The 17,833-nt window shown below is 44.2% G+C and overlaps 1 protein-coding gene across 1 annotated transcript; it reads left to right on the forward strand.

Annotated features, from left to right (window-relative positions):
* The first annotated feature begins 115 nt into the window (after positions 1–115).
* Positions 116–12,662, forward strand: CD40LG (CD40 ligand). The gene is made up of 5 exons (XM_043897867.1): positions 116–562; positions 2,808–2,939; positions 7,087–7,144; positions 9,021–9,083; positions 11,711–12,662. Exons 1-5 carry the CDS (start codon positions 407–409, stop codon positions 12,085–12,087), a joined length of 786 nt encoding a protein of 261 aa, XP_043753802.1. The 5' UTR covers positions 116–406; the 3' UTR covers positions 12,088–12,662.
* Positions 12,663–17,833: the final 5,171 nt, after the last annotated feature.

Consider the following 17,833-nt stretch of genomic DNA (forward strand, 5'->3'; position numbering starts at 1 on the left):
GAAATTGAAATAAGCCTATTGCTGGTGGATTCATCTGTCACTTTCCTTGAAACTGGTGAACCCCATACGTTAGACAGTGATAGGAAAATACTGCCATTGTCTGTTAAGGAGTCTATGACATTTCAAGGCAAGAATGAATATATGGAAGAAGAAACTTATTTCTTCTTTACTAATGAAAGGGAAAGCCTGGAAGTGAATGATATGGTTAGGTTAAAAAAAAAAAAAAAACCTTTACGTAACTTTTTTGCTGGGAGAGAAGACTGCGAAGCACATTTTCCAGGAAGTGTGGGCTGCGACGATTGTGTGCTCTTAACTAATCCTGAGTAAGGTGGCCACTTTGACAGTCTTCTCATGCTGCCTCTGCCACCTTCTCAGTCAGAAGACATCATTTCAACTCTAACGCAGCATGATCGAAACATACAGTCAACCTTCTCCCCGCTCTGTGGCCACTGGACCACCTGTCAGTATGAAAATTTTTATGTATTTACTTACAGTTTTTCTTATCACCCAGATGATTGGGTCAGCGCTTTTTGCTGTGTATCTTCACAGAAGATTGGACAAGGTAAGATGAACCATGGGTCTTCATTAACTAAATTTACGGTTTTTATTGATGTGTGGGTTGGTTGGATTTAGTGCTACCCAAATAATGGACAATGTTAAGAACCCAAATAGATAAATGGTCTCGTGGCATAGTGGTTGTGGTCTAGTTAGTGAGATATTCTATTCTTTTCTCTGGTCAAGACCCTTGACTCTGGAGTCAGATTGCTGGGTTCAAATCTTGACTCAATCCCCTACTCGTTTTCCGATCCCCGGACAAGTTATTTTACATTTCTATGCCTCAGTTTCCACATCTGAGAAATGGGGATGATAATGGTACTCACCTCATATATTAAATTCAAGCTAAGACCAGAACCAGGCACAAAATAAGCATTGTGGAGACATTAACTATAATGTTTTGCTAATGTTTTGCTTAAAAAGTAAACTATTTTTTTTCTGATGGAGACAACTGTTTTTCTTCTAAATTTTCAACAAGAGAAGGAAAGCATCAATTTGACCTGAAAATTCTTAGTGCTTCAGGTTAACATAGACATAAAGAAGTCCCCAATTTGCAACTTATAGTGGAAGTGGTGGTCTCTGTATAATTCTCAAATGCTGATTTTAGTTGTAAGCTGCTCAGTTTCCCTCTGAGATGTTGTGCATTCTTAAATAGCCAGACTTACAGAACAAAAGAGTGGAGTAAGTTAGTAGGTTGCTCTGCATTCTTAAGAAAAAGTTGCCATTAGGATTTATTCTGTTTCCATGTGTTTACCCATCTCCACTGATGAGCATTATTGGCTGTGTTGACAAATTATCAATCATGGATGAAAAGGAGAAATTTTATCAATTATTTGTCTGGTCTGGATGTGGGAATTGTGGAAGCACAGCATCTGGAGACTGTGTTTTCTCAGGGATGTGCGAGGGGTCTTTATTGAGCCACCAACCTTGAATTATGACCATAGGATTTTCTATCAGGATACGGTGGGGCAGGCAGAATTGAGGCAATTCACTGGGTTACTACAAATTTTAGGTTTCACTGCTTAGAAAAGAGTCGGATTCTGTGTCTGGTTGTTTGTTCATGGGCTGGTGGGCTCTGCTAATCAAATGCCCTGCCAATCAAATATTTCCCCTAGCCTCAACAGGGGAAATACTGACCTGGGTAGATCCCTGTGTGGGGAAGATCCCCTGGAGAAGGGAATGGCAACCCACTCCAGTATTCTTGCCTGGAGAATTCCATGGAGAGAGGAGCCTGGTGGGCTACAGTCCATGGGGTCACAAAGAGTCGGACATGACTGAGCGACTAACACATACACACACAGAGACTCAAATTTACCCTGGCACTTGGGTGTTCTCTTAATGACAGTGAAAGCCGCTGGCTAACTGGACCTTGTTTTGAATCTAAAACTGTAATCTGAATACAAGAAAATGTCACAGAATTCGTTGATTAGCCAAGTGACTTCCATACATTTAATTATTGCAGGACATCAGAAAATAAAATATCTCAACTTTGGGAATGAAAGGTGATTTCTTTAAAAATGTAAATGCTTTTTGCAGATACTAAAGTTAAAAAGAGAGAGATGTAATTAGAGTTTGAGTAATTGAGACGCATTGCAAATCCCCTTCTTTTTATAAAGCACTGGATCACAAATGTTAAAACTAAGTGGGCAAATTAGCTCACGAGAAAACTATTTTATAGAATATGTTTATAATGACCTATCATTATTGAAGCAATGGGAAATATGACCATTAAAGAACGTCGCTGCTAATATACATGAAAAAACGTACACTTTGTGAAGAAATTTCGTTACAATGGCTATGATTTCTACCTAGTGTTTCAGGCAACATCATATTCTCTTTGCTGGCTTTTGTAGATTTTTTTAAACTGCTAATACTAAATATCACTAATTCAGTATCATTGCTTAGTCGCTAAGTAGTGTCTGACTCTTTGCGACCCATGGACTGTAGCCTGTCAGGCTCCTCTGTCCATGGGATTTTTCCATTAAGAATACTGGAGTGGGTTGTCATTTCCTTTTCCAAGGGATCTTTCCCACCCAGGGACTGAACCTGAGTCTCCTGCATTGGGAGGCAGATTCTTTATCATTGAGCCACCTGGGAAGCCCCAGTCCAGTGTACTAATGTGTCATCATTCCTCATTTATATTTGCAAAGCCCTCTTGTGTTGCTGAGGCTATGGAAGTGATTGTAGAGGCAGACCATTAGCTGCCTTCTTCAGAATTACAATTTCTCATGTCCCTGTCATTTCAAAAATAGATAGAAGACGAAAGGAATCTTCATGAAGATTTTGTGTTCATGAAAACGATACAGAGATGCAATAAAGGAGAGGGGTCCTTATCCTTACTGAACTGTGAGGAAATTAGAAGCCGGTTTGAAGAATTGGTCAAGGTAAGGACCTCAGTCGTTGCGAAAAAGATCATTGAAAAGTTTTGGAGGGGGGAACCTGCTAGGTTGGGCAACTAAAACCTAACCATGTAAAAGTTTAAACATGTGTCGGGTATATACTATAGATACAGGTAGACATACATATGTACAAACGTGTATATGGGTGTGTGTATAAAAAAGCAAAAAAGAAGCCAAAACTCAATGGTTAAAAGGGAAAGGAAAGTTTAAAGTGTGCTCGCTCATAGGAATGCCCTTAAGAAGAACAAAAAAGGCTCTCTCTGGAGAAAATACACACTCTCCTGGGCACATTCACACACGCACGTGAGCTCAGACAGGCAGATGGCTCGGGGGGAAAGGATGAAGTCCACGACACTTGCTTTTTGCATTTTCTTACCTTTCCATCCAAATCTTGGTGCCTTCCCACTGAGGACCCAGGGTCTGGTCCTCATTTCCCAGGGAAGTGATAAACACGGGCCACTGCAGTGTTGGCAGGCCACCAGTTAAGGGTTTACCTTCAATGGGGGTGATGGGGACTTCTGAACACTGATAGACTCTTAACATGGGAAGGAACGCTTTGCTTCTCTCATGATGGAATTTCAGGTACCATGTAAGTAAGATCTTTTCGTTTTACTGTGAGGAGAGGTGTGGGCAATGGGTGATGGACTGTCTCAGTGCCACTCGAACCAGACTCCATAGAATACCACCTGCTCATGGAGCCAGTCTGCTCTAGGGCCAATCAAGACCCGAGGCAGAGAGAGTTTAAAGTTGTCTTGCCCAACAGACTGGTGCCCAGCATTAAGTCACTGCAGTGGTTCATGTTGTTGTGTTTAGTCGCTAAGCTGTGTCTGACTCTGTGACCCTATGGGCTGTAGCACACCAGGCTCCTCTGTCCATGGGATTTCCCAAGTGAAATACTGGAGTGGGTTGCCACTTCCTTCTCCATCAGTGACCTATGATGGGTGCCTAAAGCAAGAGTTTTGGGACAGTTTACTGAGGATGTGCCTACAATATTAATCTCATCGTCGTAGACAAGGGGTCTAGGAGCTCTTTCTCCAGAACAGCATCTAGAAATCTTTGTGCCTGTTTCCCCCTCAGAACAGAGTTAAACACACCTTGGGCCCTCCGGGGACTTGGGGGTTGTGAGCAGGAGGCCACATCCAGGCTGAGGACAGTGCTGTGCCAGTTGGGTGGGTATCTAGAGAAACCAACAGGAGTTCTCACATACAGATAATGTGTAATTTAACCCAGGAGTGGAAGGGCCTGAGATCTTATTTCTGAGCTTTTTCCTGTCCTCCTATACTGTCCCTGGTATGTCATTTAATCCAGTAGTGAGGACTCTGGGAGCTTATTCCTGAGTCACCTATGGGAATCAGAATGCAGCTCAAATCTGTGGCTGGCTTTTAGGTTCTCCACAGGAATGCAGGTTTTAGAGGAAGACTCCTAACTCTTTACATGCGAGGCTTGGAAATGATTTGAGTTTCCCTGGTTCCTTGAGGCTTCTGGCCAGTATTACAGAATATTGGAAGGTGTTGCAAATTTAAATGTGATTAAATCCACTTGGAGATAAATGCTTAGCATATTAAATGTGCTTGGCTGTGTGATCTTGAGCAAATGACTTCACCTCTCTGGGCCTCATTTTTCTCAGTTATCCAATGAGAGGGTTGAGATGTTCCACCAGGCACTACCAGCTTCAACATTCTATAATTCTGGGATCAGCCTCCAGTTCCCCCAAAGGCATTGAGAATGATTGTTGGTTTCTTCCCTCCCTCTTACTGAGAGTTTTATAGTTGTATTGCCAATATCTCATGGCTGTATTTCCGGTCAGATATGCAAAGCTTCCCAAATCAGCTACCAGGAGAAAAGCAAGGAAAAAGTCAGTTTTGTCTCTCCGCTTATACTTGCATGAAAAAAGTGGCAGCTCCCAAGTTTCATATTCTGAAAAGGCAGACCTTCTCAGGCATGTCCACCAGAGTGCCTTCTGTGAAATAGAGGAAGCCTCTTGCCTCCACTGCTGCAGGGTAGAGTCCGAGTCAATGCCCACGACAGTCAGAACCAAAATACTCCAGCTCCCTCTCCTCTTCCAATGACTGACCCCACTCCAATATCCATGCCATGAAACTTCTCATTCTAAAACAAAATATTTTGGACTTTTTTTTTTTAACCCAACAGGCCAACAGCAAAATAACCCCAAATTGGATCATTTATATTCTTAGCTAATGTTAACAGGCTTTCTTTCTGGGTCACAATCTGACTACTCCAGAGCAACCCAAAGTTGGAATCTCAGGAAGCGATGTTCAAAATCATCAGATCCAATTATCAACCCAGAGCTGCTGCTTCTCCCCACAGTCTCTACCCAGCAGTCCCTCCATCTCTGTTGGAACACCTCTAGTGACAAAGAACTAATTACTTCCTGAGGCAGGTAGAACCGAGCTGTCACTCTGGGCAGAAGATGGGATTCATGGTTGACATTAGGTAAATGGAGGCGGCATTTTAACTAGTATAATTTCACATTAAATCTTCCTCCCTGCCCAACCGCCTGCTAGAATGATCAGTTCCATGATTGTCTGCTGGTCAATGCCCACGATGTCTTCGATAAGGTCAGAGCATCTCCTTTTCGAGTTAAAGATCAACCTATCCATCCCTGCCAAATGAGTTCCCACTAAGAGAAAAATAACTCCTTCCAGATTTTCTAAAATCAACTTTAAAAAGTCTGTCAGTTGAGGTGGGGAGTGAAGCAAGAGGAGGGGGAAGGCTCTGGGGCGTGTGGCTGGGGGAAAGTTCACAGAAAGGCAAGGCCGGACGCGTAAAAGACAAACTTTGCTGACTTCACATTTTCATGTTGGCCAAGCCCTGACACCAGGGCAACCACCTAGTCTAAAAGTATCTCGACTTCGATCATCACACTCCATCTTTTGAAAAGACACGAAATACTCTTTTGTTGGCTTATTATCTTACAAACATTTTCCTGTCGCCGCACTTTCACGCCACCACCCTTGAGCTCAAGTGGAAAGTTGAAGCTCTGAGCCCCGTGCAAGCATTTTGAGGCGCAGGCTGCCCATTAGGCTCCATGACATATACTCTCACATCTGACACCTGAGCCCCTCAGTAGTAACAACACTTTTAATTCCTTTTGAGGGAGGAACAAAAAGGAAGGGTGCTGTGGAAAATTGACTCCAGTAACGGGAAGGACCACAAGCCTTTGATTATCCAAAGATGTGAAAATATTATTGCTGTTCTCCTTTGTGCTCAGAGCACAGGCTGATGGTGTGGGTTAAGCCCTGCCTCAGAGTGTGATCTCATAGTTTCTACTCTCGGCTTCAGCCTCAGACTCCTTGGGTGACCTCATGCCTGCCAGTTAAGCCCACCAGGCCTTTTATTCAGTATCTTTAAAATGGCAACAGCAGCCTTTACTACCTTCCAACCTGTGTAGATGACACTCTGTGCTAGCTTTCGTAAGGGCCTCTAACCATCCTGCAGTTGCTAGTGAGAAGCAACCCCTTAAGAAGTACTGTGTTTGCCTTGGAATCTCAGCTGCAGTGACAGATTACTTAGGTTTCTTCTACATAGATTATTTTAAATAAGAACAGGCCACATGAGGCAACAAACAACAAGAGAATCTCTTCAGCCCATTGAAATGGACAACAAAATAAAAAAATGTCTGAGGGTCTTTTCAGGGTCTGGGATTTCTTCCCAGTGTCAAACTTACTACTTCCATTTCCTAAGAGGTTTCAGACTAATTTTATTCTAATAGATACACACCATGTTTTATGTTTAGTAATATTCTATCTACCAGTTCCCAAGGAAGAATCAGCTCCCCATTCAGCATTATTTGTCGATGTCTCTCAAAGCTGGGGAGGTTGGGGTCATAGGAGGGGTCAGGATGGCAACCTCTGGCCTGGCACAGTAACAGAGCCCAAATTCTGTTTCCAGGTCTACCCCTGGGCTTTCTGGGCTGTCAGCTCATCTGTCAAAGCCCTGGGCTCTGAATTACAGTAGGATGGAATTATTGACAGGATCAGAGTCTATACGATAATCCTCACCAGAAACAGACAACAGAGTAGTGACAGATGTCAAATGCATGCAACCTCCCTCTAAAGACCCCCGCCAGAGTTCCTGTCAAAATGACCTTTCGCTATGATTCTTATTTTAGGATATAATGCAAAACAAAGAAGTAAAGAAGAAAGAAAAAAACTTTGAAATGCACAAAGGTAGGTTGCTCTTTACCATTTCTATGAATACTTAAAAGCAAAAAGGAAACTTTAGGCTGACTGTATTGAACAACGCCAAGTTGAATCAGGGAACCTTTAGCCCTGGAAATAAAGCAGGAACACAGCTGCGAAATCAACACCTTCCTTGGTGCCTGTTACTTGGAAAGGATTTGTGTGGACATATTTACACGGAAGGCTGTGCTCCTTTAGTGCTGACAATACCAAGTATGAAGAAATTGTATTATTTTCAACACCTTATAGCAACCATGCAGCCTAGTGACATCTACGGAGGATAAGATGACCAGACAGTCAGCATTTGGTAGTGGTGTCATTCATCACTCAATGATAACAGTTTTTCATGGGGAACCACAGCCAGTAGAACCTCAGGGATCAAGAAGTGATTCAGTATGACAGCCTTGTTCTTTGCTCTGTTCTTGATGTCCGAGCATCTCAAACATCCCAAAGTTGAAGGGACCTCTTGACAGTCCTCAAATCTCTCACCATCCCCAGGTCCTGAATCTCCTTTACACTAGCACTAACCGTCTTCCCTCTGAACAAACATGTCTAGACACCTTCTAGCTCATAAAGCAGCCTGGGCCATCTTTGAATGACTCTAATAATTAAAAGAAGGTTACTATATACTCAAGAAAAGTCTTTTCTTCTCTGGAGTTGAAATTTGTTCTTGTAATTTATTCACTGAATTGACTTCTGATCTTTGGGGCCATACTAAGCAAAGTATATAATTCCTCTTCTACACAGCAGCTGTCCAGATGTTGAAAATGACAATCATGGCCCCTGAGCCTTTTCTTCTCCAGGATAAACCTCCTTAGTGTCTTCCACTGTTCCCCCTTTCCAGGATTTTTCCTGTTCTTTCCTGGACACACTGACTTCCCTTTGCCTGTTAGAAACCAATATAATAATTCCTGGGGTGACCTGAGCAGCTGAGTATGGGAGAAATGAAGTGTTGGTAAATGGGTGTTGTTAGACTACTATATCACAAAGTCAGTGTAAAGATGGTATGGCTTGTACAAACTTAATATACACAAAGAAATGCATTCATACATATAGAGATACATATACTGTTCTCTGAGGCAAAGAGCTTGCTTTAACTGTTGGTCTGAATGCAAGGGGTTGCCTGATTTCCATGAAGGCTCTGCTTTCAGAATGACTGTAAAATACGTTGAGTGGTACCAAATTGTCTGTTAATTGCCATGAAACTTGAGGAACCAGTTCATGTGGGTGCTGCCTAGCAGCCTTTGAGAAAATGATATACTTAACAAAACTGGTCATTTAGGTCACACAACTTGACTCAGTATTTATAGGACACCTACAAGGTGTCCAACTCCAAGCTCATTACTGGAAAAAAAAGGAACTTCCACATCATGTCTGCACTTAAAAGATCAGCACAGCTAATTAAGGAGCAAGTCTTTTCCATGAGCAACGGTTGGAGGTAGATATACTGTGGCCAGTGCTTGACCAAATCAGACACCGTAAGCATCTTACTAGCTAAGTGTGTAGACATGACCTTGGGGCTCACTAAGATGACCAATGGATGGGAGCTTTCTTAAAAGCAAGATTCAAAATGTGTTTAAAGAGGATCATTTTTCTTTAGCCTGTGTCAATCTTTGTAAAGCGAAGTCAAGTACTGAACTACTCTTGGAAGAATTGGGCTCAGTGGAAATAATCAATTCAATTGTTCAGATTTTGGAAACAGACTTTGCCCTCTGTGGGAGGGATTTCAGGCCATCTTACCCCTCCTTTCACATAACCTGTTTAAGTACAGTCTCTATGACCCAGCTGCAGAACTAGACCAAATTGTTTGGTGGCCAGTTTCGTGTTTCTTTGTCCTGACAGTTGGCCTTTGGTTTCATTTCAGGTGATCAGGAGCCTCAAATAGCGGCACATGTCATCAGTGAGGCCAGTAGTAAAACAACCTCTGGTAAGTCCAAAGCATCTGCGCGTCAGTCACCTGAGTGAGGGGCAGGCCAGGAGGCTAGAGTCAGGCAGCCTAATGATTAGGCTCCTCTCTTCCTTTGGGGCCCAATTTACAAAGCTCCCCAGACACGTCTCATGCACTTGCCTTTGTCTTCAAAGTGGGCTCAAATGCACAGATGGGACTTGGAGGAACAAAAGGCAGTGGAAAGCAATCCCGATGTTCTCATTAGGTTCTTGCTCTGTAGTTGATTCTGAATGATGAATTACTGGGTGGAGGGACCATTATGCTGACAACATAGAAGAGATGGCCCCTCTTCACTGTGTGTAAATGGGCCTCAAGGGGTATTTCCTGCCATCTTCCAACCCCTGTATGATTAACCCCCACCTCTTTGGGGCCAACCTTAGGGAAATTAAAGGTAAAATCATTCTGCACAGATCAATATGTGCCGGTACGTTAGATTTTCCAATGAAGTAACAATAGACGACATACTGGAATCTTTTCAACTCTGAATGATTTATCTTTCCATATACGTTCTGCCATGATTCTAGCCCTCAGATCTTTTTTCCCAAATCTGTACCTCATACTAACTGGCATTGGAGAATGTGGCCCATCTGATAAACGGATGGAAATGTACACACTAGCATAAAATCTCCCATCTACATAAGTGCATGCCAAGAGCATTAAAGCAGTCTGAAAACTTCAGCACAGTGCTCTGGAACGGAGTTCTAAGCAGTGTGTGTGTGTGTGTGTGTGTACATGTGTATATGCACATGTGTGAGACACAGAGAAACAGATAGAAACCGAGAGAGAGGAAAGGAGACACAGCCTCATCTCTGAGGCGGCTCGGGCTTCTCAGTGGGCGTAACACATAGGTGGTTATCCCGGATCATGGTACAGGAGTAGGAGTGCTGGATAGAAAGGTTTTGAACACTGAGGTTTAAGAACCATGACTGCCACTTGTTGGGTGACCTTGGGCAAGTCCGTTTCCCTCGCAGCAGTTTCCTCTCTCACTTCACGAGGTGACTCTGAGAATCAAATCAGCTAATATGGAAGAAAGTTATTCTGTCAAGCATTGTACAAATCTAAAGTGTCATTCCTTAACTGACTTCCCTGTAGCTGTCAGAAGAGTAACATAAAGCCCTTTTTGAATAACACTTACTCCCACAATATTTCGTAATTCTGCCAGTACCCCTTTCTCAGAAAATACACTTAGGGGAGAATATCACAACCATATTGACATGTTCAGGGTGGTCATCCACATGATACCCTCTCATCCGGATTGGATGGATGCCAGCCACAGAGACACCTCTTAGAAGAATAGCTTGACTTGGATAGATGTCACGGTGCTCCCACGTTCTGCCAGAAGGTCCATGATGGCTCTTGACCCTAGTGTAGTTGACAGTCTTCAACCCGGTAGGTTTGCAGAGGATCAGATGAGAAGAGAGTCACATTTCTTACCCCACCCCAGCCACAAACTTCTCAGACCTACTTGGTCATGCTGTTCTAATCCTGACCTACCTCTTACAGCAAGGACAAAAATTAGGTAAGGACTTGATAACAATAAACCTTGTGGACAGAAAGATAGGGAAACTGCCCGTGTTTTCTCAATCAGATAGTCTAAAATTGAACACATCATAATGAAGACTTTCTAGAGTGGTCTGGAGGCCCAAGCAATGTCAGGTATTTCAGGATGCCTTTCCTGATTATAAAAGGGTGAATCTCAACAGGTGGCGTCTTGTACACTGATAGGCCTAAGACCACCAAGCAGGAGTGAAAAAGAAACAGCTCAAGGAAGCAAATGCATCAGTACTTTCAGTTCTCCCCACCCCCACCCCCCGCAGCCTCGCTCTCTGTGGGAGCTGAGATTTGAAATCGGCTGCACACACTACTTTGAACCCACTCAACATCTCAGCCGAGAAAATGGCACATTGTTGGTGGGTACTCTGGCTTAGCCACAAGAATACAGGCACTTTCAAGTTGGTGGCGCCCACTACAATGGGAGATCAAAACACACAGTGAAATGACAGGTTTATTTTCATACTTCCTTGCCTAATTTTAGTCGTTGCTGTGGGAGGCAGACTAGGTTTACAAGAGCCCAATCAGGTAGGAAGAAATGGGGGTCTTGTCTTTGCTCTATGCTGCGGCTGAGTGAGAGAGATCAGCAAGTCTTCGATTTTAGAAAATTCAAGGAAAGCAAGATATGAAAGTTGATATTAGCAAGGCTTTTAGCATTTTGGCACGCATGATTTATGACATGGGATTTTTTAAATCATTCGCACTGTCTGAAGTTCAAGGGTCAATTGGCTTTAAGAGCTTTTAAGGGGAGAAGGAAACTCCCTGTGCTGTTACTTGAGTTAGTCTGCACAGAGAGTCTCAGGGAGATTGACTTGCCCAAGCTTGAATAAGATCTGGATTGGAACCCAGCTCCGTCCAACAGTGCAGGCCAGGCTGAATGGTCAGCCGTGGCTCCTCCATTGTCTCTGAAGGCTGGAGGGGTCCTTTAGACTCCCTGACGCCGCAAACTTGCCTTCCTGTACGAAGTCAGTATCCAGTATGGAACTTTATTGTCTGTGAGAATCTGAATCACATATGCACAACCTCACCACGGCTTTCCCCCTTCTCCATTACAGTTCTCCAGTGGGCCCCCAAAGGATACTACACCCTAAGCACCAACCTGGTAACCCTCGAAAACGGGAAACAGCTGGCCGTGAAAAGACAAGGACTCTATTACATCTACACCCAAGTCACCTTCTGTTCCAATCGGGAAACTTTGAGTCAAGCTCCATTTATAGCCAGCCTCTGCCTGAAGTCCCCAAGTGGATCAGAGAGAATCTTACTGAGAGCTGCAAACACCCACAGTTCTTCCAAACCATGCGGGCAGCAATCCATTCACTTGGGAGGAGTCTTTGAATTGCAACCGGGTGCTTCGGTGTTTGTCAACGTGACTGATCCAAGTCAAGTGAGCCACGGGACCGGCTTCACATCATTTGGCTTACTCAAACTCTGAACGGTGTAAGCCGGCAGGCTGCGGCTGGGCTGATGTTGGTGGTCTTCACAATCCAGGAAAGCAGTTAAGACCACTCCCCCGTTGAACTGCCTATTTATAACCCTAGTATCCTCCTGACGGAGAACTATTTATTATACATCCCAAGGCATGTAGGGCTGCAATGAGTAAATTACTGGGCAGGGGAAACCTCAACAGGCCCTGATCCATAAGAGCTTATATTCTGAAGCAGCAACTCCACTGACACAGACATTCAGAGTCCTGTGAAAAGACACCATTATGCACAGCTCGAATTCTGAGTAAACAGCAGAAAATTAGCCAAGTTTAGTTTTGTTTCTTTGCATGCAGTGTCTTTCAGTGGAGGATATATTTGATTTCTCAGTGAAGATGCCAAAGGGAAATGGGGAGCTTCAGCTCACATTAAATCATGGTGGATTCTGGGTCCCCGGGGCCCTGGTGGAGGTGGGGCAGACTTTAGGAAGTATAAGGCAGTAGAGAACCAAAACCCTGCCCCCACCAGCCACCCTGACACTCATTCTCATCCTCTCTTTCTCTCCTACACACACACACACACACACACACACACTGAGTCAGGCTGTTGCTCATCAAGTATCTTATTTCAACCCTGTTCCTGTCTCCACTACTGTTGATGGGGTGGGGGGTGGGGGGGAAGAGACATCAGCTCTGAGGCTGCACACTCCTCCCTGAGAAATGACTGTATTTAAAGGAAACCTATTGTATCTACCTGTAGTCCTCATTGTTTCCAGAATGAACTTGTGATTATCTTATTTATTTTTTGAATAATAAAGATCTCTTAACATGATTGTTGTTACTTAGCATCTGAAGCCCCAGGCCAGGTTGGGAGGGTGCAGGTTTGGGGGAGAGGAAGAGTGTGGTGTTTTCAGAAACTTGGTTCTGAAGCTTGTGGCACCACAAAATATCTTGGTGACAGTACACTCCCTGGAGGGTTGTGATAGCCTCTGATGGATGACAGGGGAGCTTAGCCAGTGAGAAGCTTGTTCTGGAAATGTTGCAGGAGATTGAAAAGAGGCTGGGTTTTCTTCTAGATTAGTCACAGCTAAGTGAAGCTTAAATGAGAAGCAGTTGCTTATCTTTTTAATAGTTGTCAAAGTGGTTCCACCTTAGGTAAGAGGACATGGAGTGGGGACCAACCGAGGGGAAGCATTTGCCTCTCTCGGTCTTGTCACCTCCAATTGAGGGGGTTTTCACACAAGAAACCCAGAGTGGCTTCATCTTCCTGACCAGTAGAGGGCCCTTCCTCTGGCAAATACAAGCAGAAAAATATTACTGTAGCAATAAGAATGAGGCTGAGGAGAGGTCAGTACAGTTCTTGGCTGCTGGTCCTGCTCTTTGGTCCTCTGGACAACACAATCCCTTCTTGGCTGAGTGACTCAGAAGGCCTTAGAGCATGAATTTCTAACATGAGGCTGAAGAGTTGCTAGACAAACTTGCTGGGTTGTGTACTTTCTCCAACAAGAGAACTTTGGTCTGACCCTGGGTGACATTGTGGGTTCAGAGATATATCCACAGTGCTATCTTGTCCTCCGGAGTGAAGACCCTTCTACAGTGTCACTCTCACATGGGAGACTTGAAGAAAGAGGGGCAGCAGCTGTGGCAGCAAGAAGACCCTGGTCATGATCTTCTCACAGGTGAGCCAGGCCCCCATCTTGCTGACGGGAAGGCTTGGCCCAGTCCCAAGAGAAGACAATACACCGGCCATGACTGCCTCTCTCACGGTTGCTGAGAACCCACTGTGAAGCACAGCCTTGGGTGGGCAAGAGGGTCATTAGAAGGTAATTCATGTCCAGGCCTTTCTACACTCACATCCTCTGAATGAAACCTTATCCCTGCACTTCGCCCCGCCTTCTTCTTCTTTGGAAATCATGATGTTCCAGGCTATCTCTACCTCTAGGAACCGAGTGGCTAATAAAATCTGTTATCAGAAGGAATGCTGTACACACAGAACTTCAAAATTTCTAGGCTATCTCTTCTGCTGCTGTGCTTCCTACTGTCCTCTAAATGCCACCTCCCATAGCCCCAGCCCAGAACTTTCTCCTAAGTGTCAGCCTCACAATCCAAGTGCCTTCAACCCCTCAGATGGCTTCCACCTGAGGTCAGCCTTACCCTTGCCAAGAACTCCAAGGCCCGTCCCCTCCTGTTCTCCTCCTGTTCTACCTGTTCACAGGGGGTCATTTCTCCCAGCTCAGGGCTTGAATGACCCCCTTCAGGCTACTAATGTCATGCCTTTAGTCCTGACCTGCCCCCTAGAGTGTGTCCCCTCTGCTCACATTTCCAAATGGTGGGCCAAGGGGTCAAATCCAAGGTATCCATATGGAGCCCTTGATCTTTCCCCTGCACGACGGGACCCACTTTCAGTGTTGCCCATTCCACTCAGGACAGCCTTACCCAGTCTGCTTCCAGAGCCACCAACCAGGCCTGACCCCTCACTTCCCTCAACCCCACATCCCGTCCCCCCAACACAACACGTCAACCTTATTTCTTAAATAGCTCTTAATCTACTTTTTATCTCTACTGCCAGGATCCTAGTCTGAAGTCCTACTGTCTGTCTTCTGGAAGTTACAACAGCCTCCTAGACTCCCTGCCTCCACGCCTGCTCCCTCTCATCCATTCATCCTTCTCATCCATCATTCAGCAGTCAGAGCGAATTCTTAAATACAATCCTGATGTCCACCACTCCCCTCCCTTTTTAAAAAAATATTAATTTATTTGTCTATGCCTGGTCTTAGTTGTAGCGTACAGGATCTTTAGTGTTGGCATTTGAACTCTTAGTTCCAGCATGTGGGATCTAGTTCCCTGACCAGGGATTGAACCCAGCCCCCTGTATTGGGAGTGCCAAGTCTTAGCCACTGGACCACCAGGGAAGTCTCACACCCCGCTCCTTCTTAATAACCTTAGAATAAAGACCAAAAATAATGAACTGATTTTTTTATTCTGCCAATGCCTGTCCCAGAGTAAGTGCCAATCCTCAGCTCCTCTGAGCAAGGCTACAAATGCTTTCCTGCCTTAGGAAATGGGAGTGCAATTTTCTCTGCTTGGGCCCCATTTCCCTCCCCACTGTCCCCTGCACTGAGGCTCACAGCACTTACAAGGTTAAGGTGTTTCCTCCTATGTTGGGAGCTGCTTCAGGACCAAGACTTTTTCTGTGACAGTAAGGAAGACTTTTTCTATGACAGTAACTTTGGCATCTACCAAGGGTCTGGCACAGAATTGGTTCTTTATTCTTTGTGTGGGAAGGAATCAGTGAATTAGTGCATGCAGCTGCTTCCAACCCAGGAGTCCATGAAATAATTCTGTGTGTTGGTGAAAGCAAGAATTTGCCATACTGTAGAAACCTTCATGACATCAAAAATATTTATAGGCTGAAAATATACTCAGGGAGGAGAGAATGACTGAAAATTATACTGTTGATAAAAACAGGTAATATATTTTTATTATATTTTGCAAAATAGTACATGATCATTGGCAAGATAGTCCATGATGTTGGTTACAAAATTCATGTAATATTTTCAAAGTTGTTCCAGTAAATGACGAGGACTTGGGTCCATTTCTGATCTACCTATATTAATAAAATTCTGATCATAAATTATCAAACTAAATTTATTTTTGTAAATTATCACTTTGCATTCCCGCTAACAAGTGGGGACAGGAATGCTTGAAATGATCAGTGATTTTTATTTTCAGATAAAGAGAAAATAAAGTATAAATAGGACTGTCTGAGTTCCTTGATAAGAAGCAAATGTCTACAAATACGAACAGTGTGCCCTGGCAAGTTATCAATACAGGGGCCCCAGTTAAAAAAAAAACAACATATAGATTCCTGGTCTCCAGGAGGGAACACATTTTGTGTTGCATTTGACTGTTTCCAGGGAGAAGGCAATGGCACCCCACTCCAGTACTCTTGCCTTGAAAATCCCATGGATGGAGGAGCCTGGTGGGCCGCAGTCCATGGGGTTGCTAAGAGTCGGACACGACTGAGCGACTTCACTTTCACTTTTCACTTTCGTGCATTGGAGAAGGAAATGGCAACCCACTCCAGTGTTCTTGCCTGGAGAATCCCAGGGACGGGGGAACCTGGTGGGCTGCCGTCTATGGGGCTGCACAGAGTCGGACACGATTGAAATGACTTAGCAGCAGCAGCAGAGGGCCTGACCGCACTGTTAGAAGTCACACTGCCTTAAGCCTTTAGAGCAGTCTGAAATACTTTGGAGACACAGACAGGGAACATGAGTTTCATTATTTTTCTTTTGCTCTGTGAAGCACATCTCTTAAAAAAAAAACACCGGAAATCCTCAGTGTAGTGCAGTGGTTAAGTCTGGAGTCAGACAGAGACAGTCTTAATCCACGCTCCACTGTTTTTCCAACATTATCACCACAGACAATTCATTTCATCTCCTCTGGGCCTCGGTATCCTCATCTGTAAAGTGAGGAGATGCTAAAAATACCTGCTTTGCAAAGTTGATGAGGATTTGATGAGACCATTCTCAGAAAACCCCCAGCAGAGTCTGTTCTCTGGAACAGATCATCCTATAAAGAGCACCAAAGGGGGTCCCCGTTGGTCCCCAGCACACCAGCCTGCACCCAGTGGCATAGGCAGACAGGATGGCACCTTAAAATGAAACTTCCGAGACCAAGGTGAATGGCAGCCCAGGTACACATGAAAGGCCTTGCCATGTAGTAGACCAAAGACCACACCCAATTTGAAGCAAAGTGAAAGCAACAACAAAAAAAAATAGGCAAGGCTAGAACAAGAACATATACCGAATACTAGAGCAGGTCTGTGTGTAGCAAAGACTTTCCTATAGTTTCATTGTCAAAAATGATTAACAATCAGAGGCTGAGGTTGCCAAACTTTACAGTAGCCTTAAGCAGTTCCAGGTTCCATCCTCAGTGTTGGTCCTTTAATGGACCGGAACCTGGTGGTCCGGAGAGTAAGAGAGAGAAAGAGGCTGATACCCCCTGGTTTACGTGGCAAGCCAATAGAGTCCTGTTCTTAGGGCTCGCGCTGCTGCACGTAGGCACCAGGCGCCCTCTCGAGTGGGTGAAGGCACAGTGCGCCTTCTCCAGAGGGTCTTAGAAGCCCGGGCAAGAAAGTGAGCTCAGCGGGCCTCCGCGCTCCAAGGAATCAGTCAGAAATAGAGAGAGAGAGAAAGACAGAAAGAATAGAACGAAAGAAAGACAGACACGGGGACCAAAGCTCTGATGGAGCAAAGGTGTTTTAATCAACATGACGTGGGCATATATACTGTCTTACAAGGTGGTTATTCTCAGCAAAGACAAAGATTAAAATTCCAGACTTACAAAACATAAGATGGCCCCTATCAAAGAGAGAGTTGCAAACAATCACCTTTTACCGTATGGCTCATAAAAAGGAAGAGGGTACTCATCACCGTAATGAGAAATGCCTGGATTCCTCAGCCCCGGGAAAGGCGTGCATCTCCTCTTAATTCCTAAATATTCAGGAATTAATAAGGGCCAGAGGGTTCCTGACAGATCCAAAACAGCACACAGGAAGCCTCTTGTTAAATGCTTCCTGACACTCAGGATATTTAGGAAGATTTTTTTTTTTAATCATTGGTTCCCAATATAAAGTATGTCAGCATATAAACTTCCCCCTTCCAAAATAAATGTAGCACAGGGATGTATTAATATAGTCAATATCCTGTGATAAACTGTAATGGCAAAGAACATGAAAAAGAATATGCATATG

The sequence above is a fragment of the Cervus elaphus genome, chromosome X, assembly GCF_910594005.1.
Source record: "Cervus elaphus chromosome X, mCerEla1.1, whole genome shotgun sequence".
Lineage (NCBI taxonomy): Eukaryota > Metazoa > Chordata > Mammalia > Artiodactyla > Cervidae > Cervus > Cervus elaphus.